This window comes from Micropterus salmoides, unplaced genomic scaffold (genome assembly GCF_014851395.1).
Source record: "Micropterus salmoides isolate LMB-PRFRI ecotype aquatic unplaced genomic scaffold, ASM1485139v1 Ms_hic_scaffold_16, whole genome shotgun sequence".
NCBI classification, from domain to species: domain Eukaryota; kingdom Metazoa; phylum Chordata; class Actinopteri; order Centrarchiformes; family Centrarchidae; genus Micropterus; species Micropterus salmoides.
In genome coordinates this window covers 11,463,818-11,486,014 of record NW_024040707.1, presented here as the reverse complement: position 1 = coordinate 11,486,014, position 22,197 = coordinate 11,463,818, and the positions used below count along the sequence as shown (strand labels likewise).

General features: G+C 40.7%; 2 protein-coding genes across 13 annotated transcripts in view; both read right to left on the bottom strand.

The window, feature by feature from the left end:
• Positions 1-4,429: 4,429 nt before the first annotated feature.
• On the bottom strand, positions 4,430-15,883 carry LOC119905261 (specifically androgen-regulated gene protein). The gene is made up of 4 exons (XM_038722105.1): positions 15,684-15,883; positions 11,133-11,327; positions 10,237-10,360; positions 4,430-9,165 (listed from the first exon to the last, which is right to left on the bottom strand). Exons 2-4 carry the CDS (start codon positions 11,274-11,276, stop codon positions 7,634-7,636), a joined length of 1,800 nt encoding a protein of 599 aa, XP_038578033.1. The 5' UTR covers positions 11,277-11,327; positions 15,684-15,883; the 3' UTR covers positions 4,430-7,633.
• Positions 15,884-19,134: 3,251 nt separating this feature from the next.
• Positions 19,135-22,197, bottom strand: part of LOC119905259 (ankyrin repeat and SAM domain-containing protein 1A-like) — a 61,590-nt gene continuing 58,527 nt past the window's right edge. For 8 of the 12 annotated variants that reach the window (XM_038722088.1, XM_038722090.1, XM_038722096.1 and 5 more), the window contains one exon: positions 19,135-22,080. In XM_038722088.1, the coding sequence (XP_038578016.1) occupies positions 21,964-22,080 (117 nt within the window). In that variant the 3' untranslated portion in view covers positions 19,135-21,963. The remainder of the gene's footprint in view (positions 22,081-22,197) is intronic. The other 4 variants (XM_038722091.1, XM_038722098.1, XM_038722092.1 and 1 more) reach the window with 2 other exon arrangements.

The window sequence follows — 22,197 nt, the reverse complement described above, 5'->3', positions numbered from 1 at the left end:
CAAACTGAATAGGGTTAAAAGTTCAACTGACAGAGTTAAGCACGAAATTGCAAAACGTATTTGAAAGTGGAAAACGCAAACCTACAGTTTTTAATTTATACCCCAACTCTCTCTGCATATCATTCTTATTCCAGGGTCAATTGGGGGCTAAAAGCAATTTCCTATCCCTGTTATAGCTGGAGCTGGACCTGCATGAAGAACTGAAATCCTGTAACTTGTATAAAAATATGTACATGAATAAAAAGCCCTGTTGAAGTTATTATGTTGAATGAATAAACTACACCAGCTGTTCAAGATGAATTTATTCCTCAGGTATGATAACTAACAATCAGTAATTGTTTACAGGAACACTGATGAAAGCATTATAATAATCCTCTGGTGTAGGGACCCCCCCCCCCCCCGAAAAATCCAACTAAATACGAATAATTTTTTGTGTCATCTGGTTCCAAAACCATAACCAACACCACATTATCATCTCCTCAGTACTGAGTATTTAGTTTTTCCCTGCAGGAGATTCAGCTCAACTGCCACATTTCCCTCATTTTGCTCCTGGCTTTGAAAAACTAAAGTCCTGCCTGATGTCAGAAATCAGTTATATGGAGATTCACTTAGGTATGTGTGAAGCATGTTTTAAAAAGACAATTTTTCCTTTAAGCAAATAAAGACTATTATAACTTGAATGGGTTAAAGACTGCTGCCATCCCTGCAAATCGCTGATAATAAAGCACCGTATGCACACCATTACGCCCAAGACCTGATAAGGAATGAGGCTTGAGGAGTTACATGAATCAAAACAGACCTCTCTCACATTAACAGGAGCCAAGCCCACTGAGCGACTGTGCCACATTTCACCAGCAATGACACATGAAATATTTGTTTCCAGGAAGCGACCTGCAGCATCTGTATCCCCACACCTGCTACCTCCTCTTGCATTATCACCTAAATTAATCAGCTGTGTTGATGTATTCATGTTTGCATTCCAACGTACGAGCAGATTCCACACTATAATTATCACGCTTGCTCCAATGTGTGACTTTTTTTTCCCTCAATCAAATATAATTAGGGCCTCACAATGAGGCTGATTGGAGATAACAACTTTACTTTCTTCTGACGGTGCAGAGAATTTGAAACACACACAATCTGAAAATAGAGCCGTGGCTGATGCCAGAAGGGGAAGATTATTTTTCATTATCTTGTATCTTATCAAAGTTTTGTCATTACTTTTGCTTTAAAGATTGTGTGAAAATATAACCTTAGATTCAAAGACAGTGTAAACAAGGTAATTCAATACGTTTTCCCATGCTCACCCAGTGTTTTGCCAGATACTAGGGGCCTCAATAAATAAGAGATTCAGTACAGCAGAATAACCTTCTGAAAATCCCTCCTTGCATCCATAGAAGAATAAAAAACATGTAAATCTACAGCACAAAGTCAAGAAGTTCAGTGCAATTAAAATAACATCCGTCAGGGATATGGAAATATCCCATATCCCTGTGTCCAAATCTCTGGGTAATTGTGAGCACGTGTATAACCAAATGAGCTCAGAGTCACTTGGGGAGTTTGAGAAAGTCAGAACACGGATTGCCACACAGCCTGAGCACAAGTCACGCTGGAGGATCAGTACACTTTTCATGGCAACACTTCATTAAAGACAGAGGGCTGTGCACGGGCATCACACTGTGCACCAAACCAAGCTATTTTTACACGAACAGACACACGAGGGAATCCAAGGCAATGTTTAATTTATGACGCTCGTCATGAAAAGGACCTTAGCTACACACCGGGTAAAGAGGAGCGGGAGAGTGTGGAAGGTGTCGAGAGAGCAGCAAGGATCATTCATAGATGAGGAGTCAAATGGAGATGTATTATATGCCTTTTCAGAGAGCGTGAGACAGTTCTTACGCAACAAGTTCATGAGAGTTGCTGCGGAGTAAGTGACCACAACCTGCTGTGACTTGTTTTGCACAAAGCGTGCTGTGTGGCACTGTTTTCTTATTAGATTGTACCGGATTTGAAAGGAATATCACTTTGTAACTTTTTCTTCTAAAGAGCTGGAGCATTTCACTATTTGGCTCTATATGAAAAATGCATGATTATCAGAGATATACCACATTTAACAACATTCCACAATGGTTCCATCTCTAATAATAGTTATTTGCAAACTCCAAATGTTTCACTTTTCCACCATCAGAAGTTAAAAATATGTGGTGTCCAGTTGTTTTGGACTGTGTTTATACAACCTACTTTTTATTTTGACTCTGAAATATCAAAGTCAGACGGTGCTCCAACAGCTGTTGCTGTAAGATAAATGCAAGATGGATGCATGTTGTGAGGCATCTGTGAGAGCCACCACTGTACTATACTGCATACTAATGACTTAGAAGAGTTAGAAGCCCTGCAGAGAGCCTAATGTTCTCTTCCAGATGGTCATACACGGAGACACATCACCTCAGCTCCTCATTTACTTTCTTCCAGTTCAACATTTATGCTCCCCAATTGTTTGAAAGATTTATGTCTAAAAACGCCAACGCTCATAGCTTAGAAGATTTGCCTCTTTCTTCCCTTCTCTTTCCTCTCTGCAGGGGCTTCATATGAGAGGTTACTAACTCCACCGCAGGCCCAGCAGGATCACTCGGTACTCACCATGCCAGCACCACAGGGGAGCAGAGTGGCTTGCTGAGTTCCAAACTTTAGTACAGGCATCCCAGCGAACGCTGTGGGCTTGCCCCAGGTATGCCTCCTGACCACAGCCTCAGTCACTGGGAGCAAGAAAGGAGGAGGGAGACGGGGGTGAAAGGAAATGCAGTTATCAAGTCGGAAGGAACTGAGATGTCACACACAGCCACTCTAACAAACTGAAAGATTCATTCTTGCCTGTCAAGGACTACGTTTGCAGCATCATGGATGAAAACTACCCCTGTGGCACAAGAGGCATTTGAGTTGTGCTGTATGTGTAACATCACATGAGTGGAAATGTCAGATGAGATGAAACCTTCTAATGAGCGTTATCTGGCTTGTTTTCCTTGAGTCCCAGTCATATATAGAGTCTTAATGCTGTTGCAGCAAGGAGGTAGACAAGATATGGACAGGCTTGTTAGCTGCGTGAGTGAGCATGCGGGTGCTGGAGGGGATACAGGCCTGTGCGCCTACCTGTGTGTATGTGTGTGGGTGTGTGTGTGTGAGTGTGTGTGTGTGTACAACTGTAATCAAGTGGACGTATCAAGATCAAATGAGACAGCGAGGGAGACACTGCCCTGTTAAGATCCCAAGTTTAATCCTTACTGATGAGCCCGTATCATTCAAAGTATAAATCATCATCATACAACCAAAGTGTATAACAGTACTTACTGCCGATCTGAATGCACACACACAAGAGAGAAATAATACCTGTATATTTAAAGTAAACTATGATGACACAGAACTGGGCCGGGCATGCTTAAACCCCAGCACACTCAGCAGTGGCTCTGTGCCACTTTGTCTACAGTAATCCTCTATGATCAACTCATACGTGGAGAAAGGTACCAGGCTTCTGGCAGCCTCATATATACACTGTGTAAGTAGGTAAGTACAGAACAAGTCCAGGACGGTGGGTAAGTCCCATGAGCTCACCGTCTAGCCTGATAGTGCAGCGGCTAGGCCTACCTGCTCCAACAGGGAACACCAGGGAGTGTATCCCAGGAGCTTTGTGGAGGTTTAGCTCGTGTGTGTGTCATAAAATACCAAATATTACTAAACCTTCAAGAATTTCATTTCATTTCATTCCTCTAACCAGTGAAATATCAAACTTCAGATCCCATTTAGTGATGATTATGTGTAAGGGTCATTGTGACACATTGATGAGTACCACCTTCCTACAAATCGCCCACATTCAGTTGTTACATTCTTCACTAATACTCTGACCTGAATCATTTCCTCTGGGAGGAATGAGACTGAATGAGAATTTTTTTTTTTTTTGAAAAGATAAAAACTGCAGCTCAGGACCAAGCCGAGCGCTCAGAGTCACGCTGGTTCAGGCCTCGTCTCACCTCATAAGCAGTACAAAACCAAACTGTAAAAAATAATATATATTTTTAAAACTTATTCTTTCCCGAGACTCTACAAATAAAGGTCTGTAAGAAAATCTAAAAAACTAAAACGTAACAGTTCCTGTTTCCCCTACAAAAGCCAGTTTTATGAGATGCTTCATGGATCAACAGCTGAACCAAATTAATTTTAATTAGCAAACCAATTTCATTATTACCCACATTCTGAATGACTGAGCTTCAAAAAGACTTGGAAATATGAGGCAAATAAAATGGAAATTGAGTTAAAGTCATTGATTTTGGCTGCAATGGGCATGTTGATGCGAACTTATTTCCCCTTGGCTGAAATAACTGCAAAACTGACTTTCCCCAGCATTTTCCCTTTAAGTAAATGAATAAGAATACAATTATTATATTACATTTTATTATGAATTATTGAATTTAAAACCACTCGAAATCACAGCAAATACAGTCTTGTCCTCAACATTTAACAACAAATTATCTGCTGTTATCACCTCATTTGATATATAAATGAGTGTGATAAAAAGACTTTGCAAGTTTCATAATGAATCATCTTTAAAAGATTAGAACTCAAGAAAATTTAAGTATGCAAACAAAATACATCTGCTAGCTACAACACTAAATGTGTCATGCACTACTTTCCACTACTCCCTTTCCACTTTCCACTATTTTTGGATCCATGTAAGTTGTGATATAAACAAGCAGACGTGTTTAAATTCATCATTTCCTCTGTGTAAAGAGCGGAGTCTGTTTGCAGTGTATTCATCAGCATGTGATGTTCTTGCGTCTGTGCACATTAGCAAATGTTGCCTATCATATGAGCCGCCAACAGTGGGGAAGTCTGGTTGCAGCAATCATGGTTGTGCAGGCACACGCATGAATCTAGACTGCCCTCTAGTGGTCGACCTGTTTCTTTATAACAGGGTTTTTTAAAGTCTGACACTGTTTTACATTTAGGCAAATTGGCACCATTAAAATATGCCGAATTAGCCATTAGCAGTTCCTGGATGTATGTATAAAAATATATATTACTGGATTATTTCTACACTGAAGGCCACTTAAAAACGTGATGATTCTCAGGGAAGTAGTGGAGTTAAAGAGTCTTTTTTTTCTATGAGTTCTATGCGAATTTATGGACGTTTATAGGCGACAAGATATCCTCGTAAATTCGAAGTCACGAATCTAAAAATATGCGAATCATATCTGTGTGTTCAGATTTGACTGAGTAGTAGAGTTGAGTACAAAGAGTATCAATTCTGCCGCGTATTGTTGCGCTGAGGGTTTTAAAGTACCTTAATAGCCTCCATAAGGTGTTTGTCACTGCTGCTGCTCCAACTGAGTGCTGTTTTGTTAATTGGCAGACCAAATCACTGGGCCAAATTATAGGCTAACTAACTCAACTCTCCTGTGCCCCCTGCAGGCCGCACCGCACTATTTGAAAACTTGAGCTGTAGAATGATAATGGTATGAACAAGCATAATCCCACCCTACTAATAAACATATTTTGTCTTTGCTATCATATAATAATTTTGCATAACCATTATCATAAAGCTAAGGAGTCATAAATTCGGTTTTGGTTTCTTTCTTCATCTCAGATTCCATCTTAGTAACTTCACACTGAGAATTGAGCAAGGTATGCAGAGTGATATTGCATGTTATTCATAGCAGCTGATCTATGATGCCTACTAGGATAACATGACAGGAACTGTCACCGAGGTGTCAGTCAGATCTGCTGGCAGTTGGACACCAGACAGGTGGAAAGTGAAGATAGCTCACATACCAACATGCCACCGAGCAGCACAAAGCAACCTGTGTTGGTTTGACAGCACGTAACTGCCTCCTCTTCTTTCCGCTTTACAGTAAAGAACGATGTTCGCTATAAGCTAAACTAGCAATAATGCAAAACCAATGATAATTGTGACCTGCTACCTTTTAGTGATTGGTATGAACGTAAAATAAACAGTGTCTAATGTATCTTTATTGCAAATTATGTGTTTTATCTTAAACTAAAATGTTCAAAACAATATTCAAATCCGACTATGGTGTAGACCAGGTCTACACAACACTGACAGATGAGGTAGCACTTGGCACTGATGCAGTCATTCAGAGATGACACACCAATAAGTACATCTAATTGCACAATAAAATATAAGAGTGATTGATTGAATGATTATCAGTTTGGGCACACAACACTACTCCACCAGCAAAGTACTGGTAACCTTTGCAACACTGGCCAGGTTATGTTCTACTCCAAAAATGGAACAATTTGTTGATTCAAACACTTTTTCTGTGCTCTCTTCCAACTCTACAGTGTGTCAACCTGGTATTAATTCCAATATAGAGACATATCTTTCAAGTTGAGCTTCATTTTCACAGCAGTGGGTGACCTTAATGGCAAATACAGGAAAGAGAGATCTGATTGTCTCTAAAAGACTGCAGCACTGATAAAAGTGTTTTTCAGACAGACCGTCTGCTCGCAAATGTGCAGCAAAGGTGTTAGATAAAGAATAAACCAGGAGGCGAGAAAACAGGCTGCACCAGTTCTCTCGTCATCAGCTCGTGATTTGACATGACACATGAGGGCCCAAGTTTCACAAGTCACCAGAGAGTAACACATGACATATTCCAAATGCACACAAAAGAAATGTGTGACTTGTGGGCAATACAGGGACAGTGAGCATATGATCCAGTATTTAAAATAGAGCTTAGTGTTCGATCTGCTTGTGTGCAGCTGACAGACAGACCCACAGTGACACTAAACATAGCTGCTGTGTAAGAAGCTTGTGAGTATTTACATGTTCGTCACTATACAACCGTGCAAACCAAATGTTTTAGATTCTTATCATCAAGTGGGCACTGAATATGTGCTTTGAGTTATAGTAAGGGATGTTCTAGCAATGCAGGAAATTTTTTTATTTATTCATTGAATCAACAGCCTGAAATTATAATGCAGACTTGGCTTTGACAAACTGCGCTGATGCAGCCCAAGTACACAAACATTTGAATATTAGCCAGTGCTTACTAAAAAAAAAAAAAAACTTCCTGTGGTCAACAAAGCCAGACAAAAAAGTCCAAAGAATTTCAGGAAGTGAAACTATTAACAAAAGTGACCTTTAAAAGTCTCTTAAAAGGAGAACTAAGAGAGGAACCAGCAAACCGATAACTTTGAAAGCAAACAGTGATTTACAAAACCTGTACATCACAAGCAACATTAAAATGGCAAAACAACTCATCATGGCTTCTTAAAAGTAACATAATTTAATTTATAAACACCACAGCGACAGCGAGAGAGTCAGTGAATATCCAAAATGCCTCGATCGTCAGTTTTATGAGAAATAAAACACTGTATATCTGGCTGTTAAATATGAGTAAAAAGGGGATGCAAGTGTGGACATAACATTCAATGTATTAAAGTCAGTCTCTGGTTATAATAGCTTAAAAGATAATGCACACGTGTGGTTAAGCTGCTTCCCAAAATAGTTGGAATGTCTTCATCAATTATGTATCAATCTCTGGTATGTTCCTTTAAATATAGTATCCGAAGGGAGTCCGTGGCAGTCAGAGGGGTTTTAAGATTTGGTGTCGATGCCTCAGTTCCTGAGCAGCCCCAGCCTCTTCAGGGCCTCGCGACGGTCATCTCCATTCTCTGCACGAGGGCAGATCAGTACACTGATGCCTTGCGATCGAGGCAGCTTCTGAGAGTCTGCTGGGTGCTGGAAAGGAGGCGCGGACCTCCGGGAATCCGACCCTTTGCTGGCGGCACAACTTGCCTGGGAACCCTCTCCCTGAGCGCTTGAAAGCTCTTTCCCACTTCCCAGAGAGGCGGGGCGCGGCCGACTGTTACGCAGATGGCTGGGGCTCTGCTTGCTGCTGATGTCCTGGCTGGCCTCATCGAAGTCCTGACCTGCCATATAGTGGCTTAGACCTAGGCCACAGCGCTCCAGGGTGGCTGACTTGACACCTACGACATTGGGTGGGCTTAGGTTGTTGAAAGGGACAGGAGCGGAGAGAGGAGGTAAATCCCCCGGTGCATTGACTGCGGCCTCTGAAACACCTTTGACAGTAGACAGTTCATTATCTGACAGCAGAGATCCGTTGGAGTCACTGAAAGCATCAGGTACTGGGAAAATATCAGGAAACTCGACTGCAGGAGCTGTAGAAGTACCTGATGGTGACACAGCTTCAGCAGACTGGACAGGGACAGAGGCAGGAGGTGGGCTTTTGACATGGGTGTAAGATGGTGTTGAAGGTGGTGCATGTGGAGCTGCAGCGCTGATTTGAGGAGGAGGAGGAGCTGCCCATGATGCTCTAGTTTTGGGGGAAAGTTTAGGGCTTACGGCAGAGCCTAAATCTGCTTCATCGCTTTTAAGCAGGCCAAGCTTTCGGAGGGCCTCAATGCGCACCTTCTGGGGGTCTAACAACAGCCGGTCACTGCTAGTGGGCACTGAACGCCCAGAGTTGCCATCAGCCGCTGCTGCCTTGTGTGACTTTAGAACGATGTTGAGAGGAAGCTTGGGCTTAGGGGCCACAGCAGGTGGACTTCTTGGCTCAGTAGCAGGAGGAGGATGTATTTGGGGACCAGAGCTGCTGGCTAAATGACTCACTTCTGGAGGCTTGTTTGGAGGCTCCTGGGTCACAGATGAGCTCAGTGAAATTCTCTTCACAGAGGCTCTCTGGCGTAGCTGCTCCACGTCAACAGTTGCTCCTGACTTGTTATTGGATATTCCTGCAGATGGACGAAGGTCTCTTGCTTTCTCTGGCTGAGGAGGGGGGGCTGGCTCATCCATGAAGTCTGAGGGTGGAGGGATCAGACCCAGATCTATCTCAGAGGCCTTAGTGGACAGACTGGGGCAAAACCTTTCACTTGAGACAATCTTTAGACTACCAACTCCATCTTTGGATGAACACACCTGCGGCTGATTAGCTGATGGGGGAATTTCCCAACCAGCGACTGATTCAGTGACTGGAGGTTTGGGTTGAGTCATGAGGTTTACCGATGTTTCGAGATCTGTCAGTTTGGCTGCAGAGGCAGTAGAGGACTGTGGTTCTGTGGATTGATTTAGAGCGTGATGCTCAGATATGTATGATTTCTGGTCTGCTCTGGACTTCAAACTGGAAATGTCTAAGAAAGAAAAGCACAATTGCTGCAGTTAGTATTGCAGTTATTGCTTTTATTTTACCGTAAAATGTGTGCATATACATACATACATACATACACTGATCAGCCATAATCTTATAACCATCTGCTGGTCATTCCTTCTCCTTTCATTCATTCATTCATTCCCCTTTTTGCCACCAAAACAGCCCTGACCCTTCAAGGCATGGACACTATGTATGCAATGTGTTTGGACACCTTTCACAACCAGCATCAACTTTTTCACTAATTTGACCTATCAGACCACATGGGCCAGCCTTCGCTCCCCACATTTACATTTACTCATTTGACACTTTTATCCAAAGCGACTTACATTTGAGGAACAACATATACAGCACAAGATCTACAACTGAAAATACATACTAGTAAGAGCAGCAATAAATGGCATACTGGTAAGAGCTAATAATAACATATCGTATCAATGGGGTAAATAGTTAGGGAAAGAAGTAGGAGTTAACAAAAAAGTGCAATCAATACAAGATAATTGTAAGGGAATAGAAGAAGAAGAGCTTACAAATTACAAGTTAGAGGTGATATAATAGAAAATGTTCTTGGAAGAGATGAGTTTTCAAGAGCTTTTTGAAGTTAGAGAGGGATGCCCCTGCTCTGATGGCATGTGATAGCTCGTTCCACCATCGTGGTGTCACAGATGAGAACAGCTGGGACTGAGATTGCTTCGTGTGTAGGGATGGCAGAGCTAGGCGGCGTTCGCTGGAGGAGCGCAGTGGCCGAGAAGGAACATAAACATGAATTATGGAGTTTAGGTAGAAGGGTGCTGACCTAGCAGTCAATCTATATGCAAGCATTACTGACTTGAATGTCACTTGGGAGGCCACGGGTGGCCAGTGGAGGTCACTGAGTAATGAAGTGACATGAGTCCTTTTGGGCTGATCAAAAACCAGACGCGCTGCTGCGTTCTGAACCATTTGTAGGGGTTTCACCGCACAAGCTGCAAGACCCACTAGGAGGGCATTGCAATAGTCGAGGCATCAATGCATCAATGAGCCTTGGCCGCCCATGACCCTGTTGCCAGCTCACCCCTTTCTGGTTCATCATTGGATATGCCACTGTCCTCCTGCACCTCCAGCGCTTCAATCGTTTCCTCCAGATACATGAGACACGCCCTCTCTTCCGCAGATAAGTGCTCCATGCTGTCTTCACTCTGAACACGAAATAAGAGAATGTGAAACATATTAGACACATTATATGTGTGTGTGTGTGTGTGTGTGTGGTTTCTCAACATTCAGAAATCTCTATCTTCCATTTAACCCACGATCCATTTCAAATGAGAGACTATCCTATAAGTTGTTTAGTGCTCAATTTAGTGCTCTCCTGATGAGAGTGCGAAAGTACGAACACATCACACCCATTCTCCATTCACTTCACTGGCTTCCTGTTTCTGCTAGGATTGAATACAAGGTCTCACTTCTCACCCACCAGTGCATCTATGGAAATTTTTTTACCTTGCTTTTATGATCTTACCTGTAGCACTTTGAGGTTTGTCTTAAATTTAAAGTGCATTACAAATAAAATGTATTATTATTATATTATTATGTATACTACTCCAGTCCTGTTATTGGCTATATGTCATTCTATACTGGCCTGTCAGAAGAATTTATTGCAGGTGACTGCAGGTATCTGTAAACAACGTGAAACCTTCTCATTGCAGGTCATCTTTAAAGCAAACTCTCACTTGAACCCTATGGAGGCCTCGCTCTTAACAAACATGAGTGCATTTAACCTCAAACAGATTAACTTCCTCTCATCATCACTCAGCCTGTAAATGTCTGTGCAGACATCATTACAACCTGATGCACACATTTCAGTTCCCCATTCCAATAGAGGACAGGAGCGTCATTAAAAGTAGTGTTTATTCAGATAACAGGCAACAGAGGCAGTTGGACAGGGATGAGGAGGTTTACAGCAGCACTCACATAGCCAGAGTTCATGCTGATTACACTGTCGCAGCTACCGGCACTGTCTATGTTGCTCAAGGATTCCATGGCAATGCCGCCTGGCCACGTGTCACTCTTCGGCATCGCATAAGGAAGAGGATGAGAGCAGGAATCGGGGTTCATGGTCCTCTTTTGATTGTGTAAACATCACCACAAATCTGTCTGAGGAAGAATCTGAAAAGGTCAACGAGACAATGTCAGAACAAAAAGACCAAAATGGAATCAGATGTGTGGCGCCGCTTTCTCCGCATCACAAAATGTCCATTTAACTTTACACATATTGTCAAATACAAAGACTGATCTCATACAGCCAGTAAATATGAGATGACGCCTTCATTTGAGGCTTAACATTGGTCACAAAATTAGTTTGTAAACATCACAGCAACAACTATTAATGTCATATATTTCCATTAGTGTGATAGAGGGATGCCATAAATTACAGCGGATGGCTAAATGATGAAAATGATCCTCGTAATGTAATAGCTGTCCTATTTAAGATGTCAAATATTTTGTCAGAGTTCACTGTGATATATGAAAGATAAGCACTTATGCTAATTGAGTCATTATATAAATGAATGGATGAATTAGTAAACATTTTCTATTTACACATTAGACGTGGCTGGGATTAATATGAAGCCCATAGATTATTGGGGCTTTATTATTTTAAAAGGATAGCTTTTTACAATAGTCAGGTGTGGACACTGAAACAGGTTCAGCTTGCCATTGTCATTCGTCCTATTGACAGGATCTGACATTTTATATACAAATAGATTAATCAAGAAAACAAACCGCAGAGTAATCAATAATAAAAATAATTATATTAGTTGTGGCCCTAAGATATTGTGCTAACAGAATTCAACACATTTCCATTATTACTGACGTTCGTTTAATGGTTTATTACATTAAAAACTGTAGCAAGGTCTGCTTTCTAAATGATCCCAGCAACATATATTAGGAGGGGAGGTAAGAGGATATTTTGCATTGTAGCGCTCAGGTTATGCTGTACAAATACCTGAAAATCAAATACTGATGCTTTAAGCGCGTTAATAATTGGTATTCCAGTCATTATGATTCAGCAATCAAGCGAGAAATGCTCATCTTTGTTTGTGAAGACGCATGACATACTTCACATCATGTACACTCTGTAAAAACAAATGAAATGCCTTGTTATGTCGAAGCCCTACACTGCTTACTTGTGTTTCCTGCCTTACATCCTGTACATATTACTACTGGCAGGTCGGGCATGAGGAAAGCATGCCAGCCAAAAACCCAAAGTATTATTACTGACTCCTCATCTGCCGAAGGGATAAAAGAAGGCAGTAAATAAATTCATAAGACCACAGAGAAAAGGCTACTTGAAACAAAGTTCTTAGCTCCTTACTTTCCCTTTTAAGTGCTTAAATTGAATGAATTGCTGTCACAAGTGCATTAGCAGGCGATAGAAGCAAATACCATCAACAATGATAAATGGGTGAAGCATGAAGGGAGAATATTTCATCAACTCTATAGAGAATTTTGGCTAAATAGGTCACACAAATGCAATATACTGCATCCCAAGATGCTTTACAACTGGTTATCTGACTTATTCATCATGTAGCCTCAGCTGCACAATCCAGAAGGTGTGTTTGTGGAAGCAGGGCAAAGCTGCCTTTTTGTTCTCTTATCTGAGAGAATGTTTGATTAAATACATAAGAGCAACGGAATGAAATATTCCCTTTATGAGTCAGTGTCACGGTTTGTCTGCGAATTAGCCTCCAAAGCGACATGAAGCCTTTAAGTCTGACACTGTGTGAAGTCTGTGAGTTATCACAGTAATTATAGGGGCATGAAGTTCCTCCGAGGACGACACAGTCGCTGGCACTCATTCACCATAAACAATACATCCCTCTGCCAGTACAAGACAGATCAAATTTCAATTATGTGTGATACTAGAAATGTTTCTAGAAAAATGGGAGCAGCTTCGGAGAGGGTTCTTGTAATGGACTGCATGTACATTTCATGACAGCAGCTTAAACAAATTGAAAGATTTATCAGAGGAATTTTAAAACTGCAAGATAATGATGATTAAATAAAATGTCCCTTGTTTAGGGCTGTAGTGACCATAGAGGACAGTGAGATCATGTCTTCTGTATTTTATTCTGTGAATATGGGTTTTTTAGCAGAGCCGAGGGGGGAATCACATTCCCACAAAAACACATGGGGAGCATTTAAAAGGTATATTCAAGTATTCCGTTTATTTCTATGTGACTACTTTTATGCCTAAAAACAACATATTGATTCAGTATTTCTTCACCAGAATGTTATTCTTCTACATAAAATGTAACTGAACAGTTAACTAAATATATAAATGCTAATGAAAATCAAATAATTGTATTTCTGGATGTTTGAATCATCATATTTTAGACATCAGTATTCTGAAATTGTGGCTTTGGCCTTGGTTTTACTAAACATGTGCTTTCCACTGAGAGGACATAATTTCGTCTTAAACACGGATAAACATTTAACTTTACTTTTGTGATCTAGAGCAGTAGTTCCTAAACTTTTTGGTTCTTGACACCTTAGTTCAGGATTTTTGATGTTGGGCTGTATGAGATACTTTTCCATAGTCAGTGTATGACTTGCAGTAGATGGTGGTAAAGAGGAGAGATGTCTATTTCCATATGAGCAATTTTCCTACTCAATTTTCGTTTCATTTGCAGGATTTTTAGAGGCCTGAAAAGGTACAAAATATCTTTCGATAACAATTCAACCCCACAAACCTTTCTTAAAACAAGTGAGAATTTCAAACTGTTTCCATGAGAAATCTACTTCAAGGCAGGTTGCAGCACTTGAATGAAGAAAAAGAAAACTTTAGAAGATTTATAAAATGACTGAGAAATATTCTCATTTCATTGGCATATTTTCCCCGATTTGTTTTAAGAAAAAGAGAAAACTTGATAAGACACAGATAATTACAATGACTTTGTGACTGCTCAGATGACTTTGTGACTGCTCAGATGACCACTACTCTAAAGTACTGGCAAAGAGCAATGACATTGGGCTTGTTGACATGAAGACATAGCAAGGACAGGGAAAAACCAGATCACCCACATTTGCATGTGTTTTCTAGAAACAAAAGCTGGTTGACTAAGCACACATGGCTTCCTAGTGACAACTCTAACAGCTGCTAATTACTCTCCCTCCCCATTAGCCTATGCAGATCAGCAGAGCAAGGAGGAAAATGTTGAAGTGTTGGCAGCCAACACGTCTCAAACTTTAACAGGGCAGAAAACCTGTAGGGCAGCAATGGGAGAGCTCTACACCCACAGCTGAGTCAGCATTTAATAGCGACAGGAATGTCACTTTGCTTGCTTCCATGTCTTTAAGACAACTCTTAAATTCATCCGAGTGCTCTGATGTGACAGGGCGTTGCACCCGAATTACACCTTAGCAGATAAAAATGCTATAACTATAAAAAGGGAGGATCCAGGTCTTTGATGTATTTAATTTCCTCTCAGTGGAAAGCACATGTTTGTTATAGTGTGTTAGCCCCCCCCAAAATAGGAGGGGCTAACATGTGAAGTCGAAAAATGTGAAGTATGTCTTCAAGGGCAGCCAGAGAAATGGTTTAATATGTAACAGTAAACAACACTCCAGCAGGTTGTGCAACTCACAACCTGCTGGAGTGAACAGAACTATTTCATTAATGTTTAGCTTGGCACCTTGTCCCACTAAAATGACTATTATTGACATTTATGTGCAAATATTTGTACTTTCCCTGACTCAACCTCTACTCACTAAGCCACTAAAATGCAATGATTAAACACTCTTGATCAGTGTGTCATATTTGAAAAGAAATGTGGGCTGAAATGTTAGTAATGCTGATCATATGTGGGAATATTTCTAACACTGGCAGTATTCCACCCATCTTTCCACAGTGGTGGAATGTAAATTTACTCAAGTACTGTACTATTTTCTGCTACTTTATTCTTCTTCTCCACTACCATTCAGGCAAATGTTGTACTTTTATACCACTATATTAATTTAATACTTTTACTTACTAGTTACTTTGATTAGGCTAATAAAATCATAACATATGAGGTATACTATATTGACCCCAGGGGGAAATTAGCCCCACCTTTAGGAGTTGCAATATTAAAGTAATGAGCACAGTAATGCATCAATAATTTTATAATCTAATAGCAGCACTGTCCCTCCAATTCATCTCCCTTCGACCCAAACTGCTGATAACTGACACAGTACGACGCTATCTGTGCAAATAGGGTCATTCACACTGGTAAAACATCATCAACTGCAGGAAGAAAATCAACTAAAAGCCTAGAAAACTATAACTAGAGGTCATGGTTTGTTCTCAGAAAATAACTTACAAATACACACGTCTAAACAAGGGTGATTACATGTTCAGGTAAAGCGAATGGGCTTTTAAAATAACGCAACAACTTTGTTCCTCATAACTTGTAACTCCTCTGTGTCCAAAGAAGAAACAAACATCGCACTCACTTCAAACAGAATGATTTCCTGATAACTCACCGTAGATGACAGTCTCGGTAAAAACCGTACAGCTGTGCGTATATTTAGCAATATATACATAAAAAGAGAGCGCTGTTTTCAGGTCAGTCCAACGCGGTGGTGCACCTCTCTCCCCTCCGACACCAGCAGCTGCACTGCTGCTGCACTACCAGAAGTCACTGACGGAACAGGTGGGAAATAATTGCAGCCAGGTGAACCGTGTGGCCAACCAGTGAACGCCTGATCAAGACATTTCCAAGGAAGAGCCAATGGAGTCACAGCAGCCAAATGAACGCAACCCATCCATCCATCCATCCATCGTCAAGCGCCTATCCTGCGTACAGGGTCGCGGGGTGAACGCAACCCAGATGATGCTACCATGTTGATGTTAAGCGGGTGTATCAGGGCTGCCAACTTTTCAATTTAGTTCGGAGTAACATTCAGTTTTGCTGAGGACAGTGCAGTTTATGAGCAGGCCTTCTTTGACATTACCCACTGCAGGGATCAGGGTCATCAAGACTTTTGTTCATAGTTCAGCAGACAATTGTTAAACAGTTATGGATAAAAACCCAAGTCAATAATAGGCCTAATGGTCAATGATGAATAAGTGTGGTTAATAAGTATACTTTCCAACCTCCAGACATCACAGCCTAAATCTGGAGACCAAACCTAACCAGGTATTGGAATGTTCCCCCAGAAAATGTATGTGATTTTAGAGACTGTTTTTATGGATTAATTTTGTTGTTGAAATGCAAGAGCTTTTTGCTTCAACATTGGAGGGGAGACGTATTAATCACGGTGTCCGGGGTTCCTCCCCCAGAAAAGTTTGAGCATTAAACACTCCTGCATTCTGGGGACATTTTCAGCACCATTTTCTGCCTTTTCTGCATCAATTTATGGTAGACATGTCCAGTTATATAAAGAGAAACTTCTTGCAGCAGGTGACCATTCAAATTACAAAAAATTAAAACAATATGCAGTAAAGCTTTCAGGCATTTTGTATTGCTGTCAGATATGTTTCTCCTGTAGATCATCTTTTCTCAGTCAATATCATCCCTGCTGAGTCAACACACATGTAAGCCTGATTTAATCTTCTTCCCGCATCTTTGTTTGGGAAGTGACCTCTTCCCCTATAAACTCCTGGATATTATTAGCTTCTGTGTTTTTGCTCATGTTCCAAATTTTCTGCACATTCAGAATTTATGCCACATAGGTGTTTTCTGACATAGCAAAAAAGTCAGAATATTAAAACATCAGAATTTAATCAGAATTCATAATATTTTTAAATCTACCTACCATATACTGTGCTGTGCATTAGGCTGCTTTCTCACTGGATGAGACAAGGAGGTACTAAACATGCTAGTCAGTAGATGTCATCATCTGGAAACCATGAATGTATGCACAACATTTTATCCCAATCTATCACCTAGATGTTGCGACTTTATATTAAATAACTGAACACTTTGACCTGGTGGTGATGCTGGAGAAAATATAGAATTTATCCTCTTGACCTTGAATATCTGTAGCAAATATTTCAATTTGAACCACAAACGTCAACCTCAAATAACTGTTCATAGTTCATAGACTGTGATAGTTCAGTCTGGACGAAAGTGGTCGAGTGATCAACCGCCATAGCCATCCACAGAGAGTATGGCTATAAATCCCTTGTTCTGCCCACAAATAAATAATTTTTAAACTGTGTTTACTTATATCAGCTGTGAGCGGACAAAGGTCACTCAAGTTCAACATCAGTGTTAATGTATAAATATCAGTACCACTTTCTAATAAGGCACCATCAATAAAGGGGTTATAAGTGGGAACATGTCTTTTATTAGGCTAATCAGCAAGAAGTATTAACATATACAATTGCAGTGTTGATGGGTTACTCTTTATTAATAACATTTGTAACTGCAGACTTGTGGGCTTGTTAGAAACTGTAAAACCGATTAATTGATTACTTTTATAGCCGCACCATTACCAAATAGAAAGGATAAGCACCAGCAAGGAGATTCTTCACAACCTGTTAACACTAAACTTGTTCTTATTAATGGCTTATAAACAATCTATACAGCTTATAGGTAATAAACTTACTACTTATAAATCCTCTATAAAGTATGCCTTATCAGAAAGGGGTACCATAAAATATCATCCTGTTTTTACTATCCTATAAACAAATACCACATGGCTTGTTTGACTTATTGAGTACAAGATGTACGCCGTGAGGAGATTGTGTCAGTTTGAAAGAAATCATCATCACCATCTGATCTGTTGATGTTTTCATGATGGCCAGTGATGTCATGTTACAAAATTCAACCTTTTTGTTTTTGTTTTTTTTTACATATCAGCAGTCACATATTTGCATCAAAGATATGAAACAGCTTTAGTGTAGGTGATTTAAAGGTAATGCCACATGTCATGTTTGTTTTTCCAAAAGAAAAAAAAAGCATAACTTGGCTTAGAAATCAAATAACACAATTATTTACTGTGCCACATAATTAGATCTGTTTTTTTTTTCTGAATCCAGTATTAGGACTTAGATTCAACCAAAACATAAATGTGGTTTGGTTCTTTAGAATGAGACACTAGGAAAATATGAAAACACCAACTGGTTGTAGGAGCGGTTATATAAAAAAGTATTTTACCATCTATTTATACATTCACAAGCTCCGGAATTATTTTGAGGCAACTGTTAAATGAGTTACTGTTGACATTTCACAGCAGTTGGCATTTGAATTATAGCTGTAGTAATTTTCTTCTGTTTACTCTTTGCCTTTGTAACAAAGATAAAAAATAATGCCAGTGCACAACCTGGAGCAGGGGCAATTTGGAAAATGTACAATATTTGAATTCATCTCAGCTAATAAAAGTAAACAAAGACACAAAAACAGAACACAGTGGTTGTTAGCATTTTTTCAAATTAAAGTTTCAAACTTTAATTTTTGCAAAAACACTATTTATTAAAAGCCTTCACAGAGCTACATTTGTGGGCAAGGAAAACCCCTTTGCTCCATGATAGTTAATGATACTGTGTAATGCTGGACAATGAGTATAAATGCAACGAAATATACTGCAGAAACATGTCTGTCCTAAAAAAATGCTTTTGGGAATATCACTGCAGCCTCCTAGTAGCTTGTTGTTCATACTGACAAAAGCTTGTGTGCACTATATTACACCAGCACCGTCTCTGAGCTGTTGCTGTCCATCCTTCAGCAAAGAAAGGTTTATGAAATGGGAATGGAGAGTGGAGACCAAACATTTCATCCTGGCACATCCACTGACCTTGTTCACCCTCTGATAAATAGAGATACTCTAAGGCATCAATACACAGCGTCGCCTTGGGCTGTGAAACAGAATGGCAGATTGTCAACATATGAAAGAAAGTTCTGTCAAAGTTGGGAAAAAGAATGCATAAAGTTCTTTGGTAAGATTAAAAAGGATCAGTGAATGGACAAATAAAGAGTCAACACGGACAGCATGTCTAATTGCGCCATTTATTAGTTGTACAATTATGAAAAATAATCATAAAAAAGACTGGAAGCCCAAGATTATTTACAATCTTTTTTTCTGAAGTGAGGTCCTCTTCTGAGTCATTATTTTCTCAGCCTTTTATTTATTTTTTTAAATCACAGGGTGTTTATTCACGATATGTTTAACTTTATAAGACATAGTCCTTTTCTCTCTTTTGACAACGTCAAAAATTACATACGTACATACATACATATACATATATATAGAGATATATATAAAAGCAAAAATCATTCAAGTATCAAAATACAGACAGCTAGATTCATGTACAATATCATTCTCATCATTGTCATCAGATTAGTCCCAAAATATCTCTCCTGATCCATAGCAATGTGCAAAAGCAGAACGGGACCGGGCTGATGGCTGAAGGTGCCGACGCCAGCGAGCTGAAGACAGTGTACCATAGAGTTATCGTACTGGCCTGAAAACGTACCACATATACAACAGTTAAACCAAAACAACCTGACTATGTACTCATATACACATTGGCTGACGAGCAGTACCATTAACAGTCAACATACTGGGAGTTAGCTAAGAGAAACATGCTGTGCCCTGTTGTTCTGTTTTCCAGTTGAATTTTAAATACATACCAGCCTGCATGGCAGGTTTGGTGAATAATCTTGTCTTGATTAACTGAACAAAGGAACAGGGAGGGAGCAAGAGAGAGAGAGAACTGCAGTGAACCACACCTGATCCAGTTCCAGCATTAGGACATGTAACTGTTCTACAATTAAAACAGACAACATAAAAGAGAGAAAACTTTCAGATAAGAGCCACCCCATCTTATATTATTCTTATAAAACAGTCTTTGTAGTGTCAGTTCTGCCCTTTGAGTTTGGTTCCTCCCGTGCAAGATTACATTGTATATCACAGTTATACATGTATGCTGTAGATGAGAAGCTACAATGTGTGGATACAGGACGAAAAATCCAGTAAGGGATGTGTACCTACAGTGTGAGGGTCTCTGCCTGATGTACCTTTGTATTACAATAACAAAAAAAACAACCCAATAAAGTTCCTTATCTTAGCCACTTCCCCTTTAACTACAAGTTCTGCATGGAAACATTGCAGGTACATTCCCTGAAAGAGTAAACACTAACTCTCTGTGAGGGAGGCCTGATAGGTGTCAGCAGGCAACAATTCATTCCACAGGAAACCCATAAAGCATATTAAATACATCTGACTGGCACAACCATCACTTTCTGAAGGACAGGAAGCTAAATGGAGGCGGGTGTGTGCATGTGGAGTGATGAAGTCGGTGAGGTCAGAACTGGTGGGCCTTGCAGTGCTCAAAGCTTTGCGTCCGTTTGTCTCCAGGCCCGTGTGTTACTGTGGTGAGCACGATCCAAAACTGGTGGCGCGATCTGCCGCATGGGAAGTGGGTCACTTTCCTTACAAAAATATCTCACGCCACCATGCAACAGGGCTCATTTCTGTCCTTTCTTACAGGCTGGGGAGTGGCCACCAGTGTTCAGCTATAGGGAAGGGACATAGACACACGCACACAAAGCAGTGAGGTTAAAATAAAGTTGAAAAAAATGACACGGTACTAATGGGCACAAACAGCCAGATGGTGACAGATAACCCTCCCTTTACAATGATTAACTCTTTTTACCAGCAGCCGTGAAATATTAACCTGGTGTGATTGACAAAACGAAAGGCAATGCTGACAGGATGAACATAGAAGGCATTTGTTGTGAAAAAAAGAAGAAAAAAAGACAGGACAGAGGAAGTTGCACTTTTTCTTACACACTTGGGGATTTGGTAAAAGTGCTTAGTTACAGTTAGTTCACTCCAGAGGAAGCATCAGGTTTATATCCGGGAGCTCAGATTGATAAACAGAGGAGGGTATGCCAGTCCTAAGAAGGTTTGGACTTTCTATTTTCTGGAGCAGCAAGGACCACTTACATGCGGGTCCAGATCAGCCTCTATGCCCTATTCTGTTCCCCCCCTTTTTCCCCTCTAGAAACCCCCCCAAAATGCTTACTAATTAGCTCCGTAAGGACTTTATCACAGTGCTAGGATCTTAGCCTCCTTTGGCTTTGAGCAGGCTGCTGACAGTGAAAAATATCCCCCGGTGTAACCTCAGTTAACACCACAACCTCTGAATCCCACTGAACAGAAACAGTCCGCTAAAGTCCACCTGACGCATAGAATTACAGAACCAGTGTCTCAGTTTCCTCAGGAAACATGTCCATCCAGGTACAGGATGTGAGCAGTGGGTCATTCTTGGCTGTGGTAAATCAGATTTTCTCAGCACTCAAGGGAGAAGTCAGGAGTTGAAAGATCAGAGTGAAAAGCCTCAGAGTGGCCGTCGCCTAATGGAGCAGGAAAAGCATCAAGAAAAAAAAAAAGAGCTTATCACCAAGAGTCAATAGTGGGATGTTGACGAGAGGGAAAAAAGGAAGCATTGTACACAGAATTAAGGAAGCATACAGGGTAAAACAGAGAGGAGAAAAACAGAAAAGGTTGGGAGTGATGCCAGCTAGAAGATAGCTGATAAAGTGGAAGGGTTGCACTACTAAGCAATAACTAGTGTAGGAGTAGTGGTGGTTTAGCATAAGAGAGAAATAAAAGTATTGTTTAACTGCCGCAGGTTGTGTTGTTTTCAGATGGAGACACAAGTGATGGCTGAGGGGAGACCGGAGAGGGCAGGGGCCTAGCCCAGAGAGAGGGACAGAGGAAGAGTCACAGTGAAAGGCACACAGAAGGGGGGAAAGGAAGAGGGGTGAGACCGGACCCAGAGGTCAGAGGTCAGGAGGAAGAGGGGTTCCACTCAGAAAATGGTGGTCTCGTACTTAGTACTGATAGTGCGCTTGGATTCCTTGGGGTCCCCGAGCCACATGGCACTGCCCTGGGACTGAGAATCCCCCTCCTGCTCCACTGTGTCCCCCTGTAAACACAGACAGAGGGCATCAAACTTGTGGCCCCTCGACAGCAGCGCACCTTAGACAAGTAACTTGTTTAAAATCAGTCAGTGACATTTGGGACTGAATCAAAGAGGGAAAGG

Coding starts and splice junctions, on each gene's coding strand:
- LOC119905261 (XM_038722105.1), bottom strand. CDS start 11,276: ATGAACCCCGATTCCTGCTCTCATCCTCTTCCTTATGCGATGCCGAAG. Junction 10,361..11,132: donor TCAGCATGAACTCTGGCTAT/GTGAGTGCTGCT, acceptor TTTCGTGTTCAG/AGTGAAGACAGCATGGAGCA. Junction 9,166..10,236: donor CAATGATGAACCAGAAAGGG/GTGAGCTGGCAA, acceptor TTTCTTTCTTAG/ACATTTCCAGTTTGAAGTCC.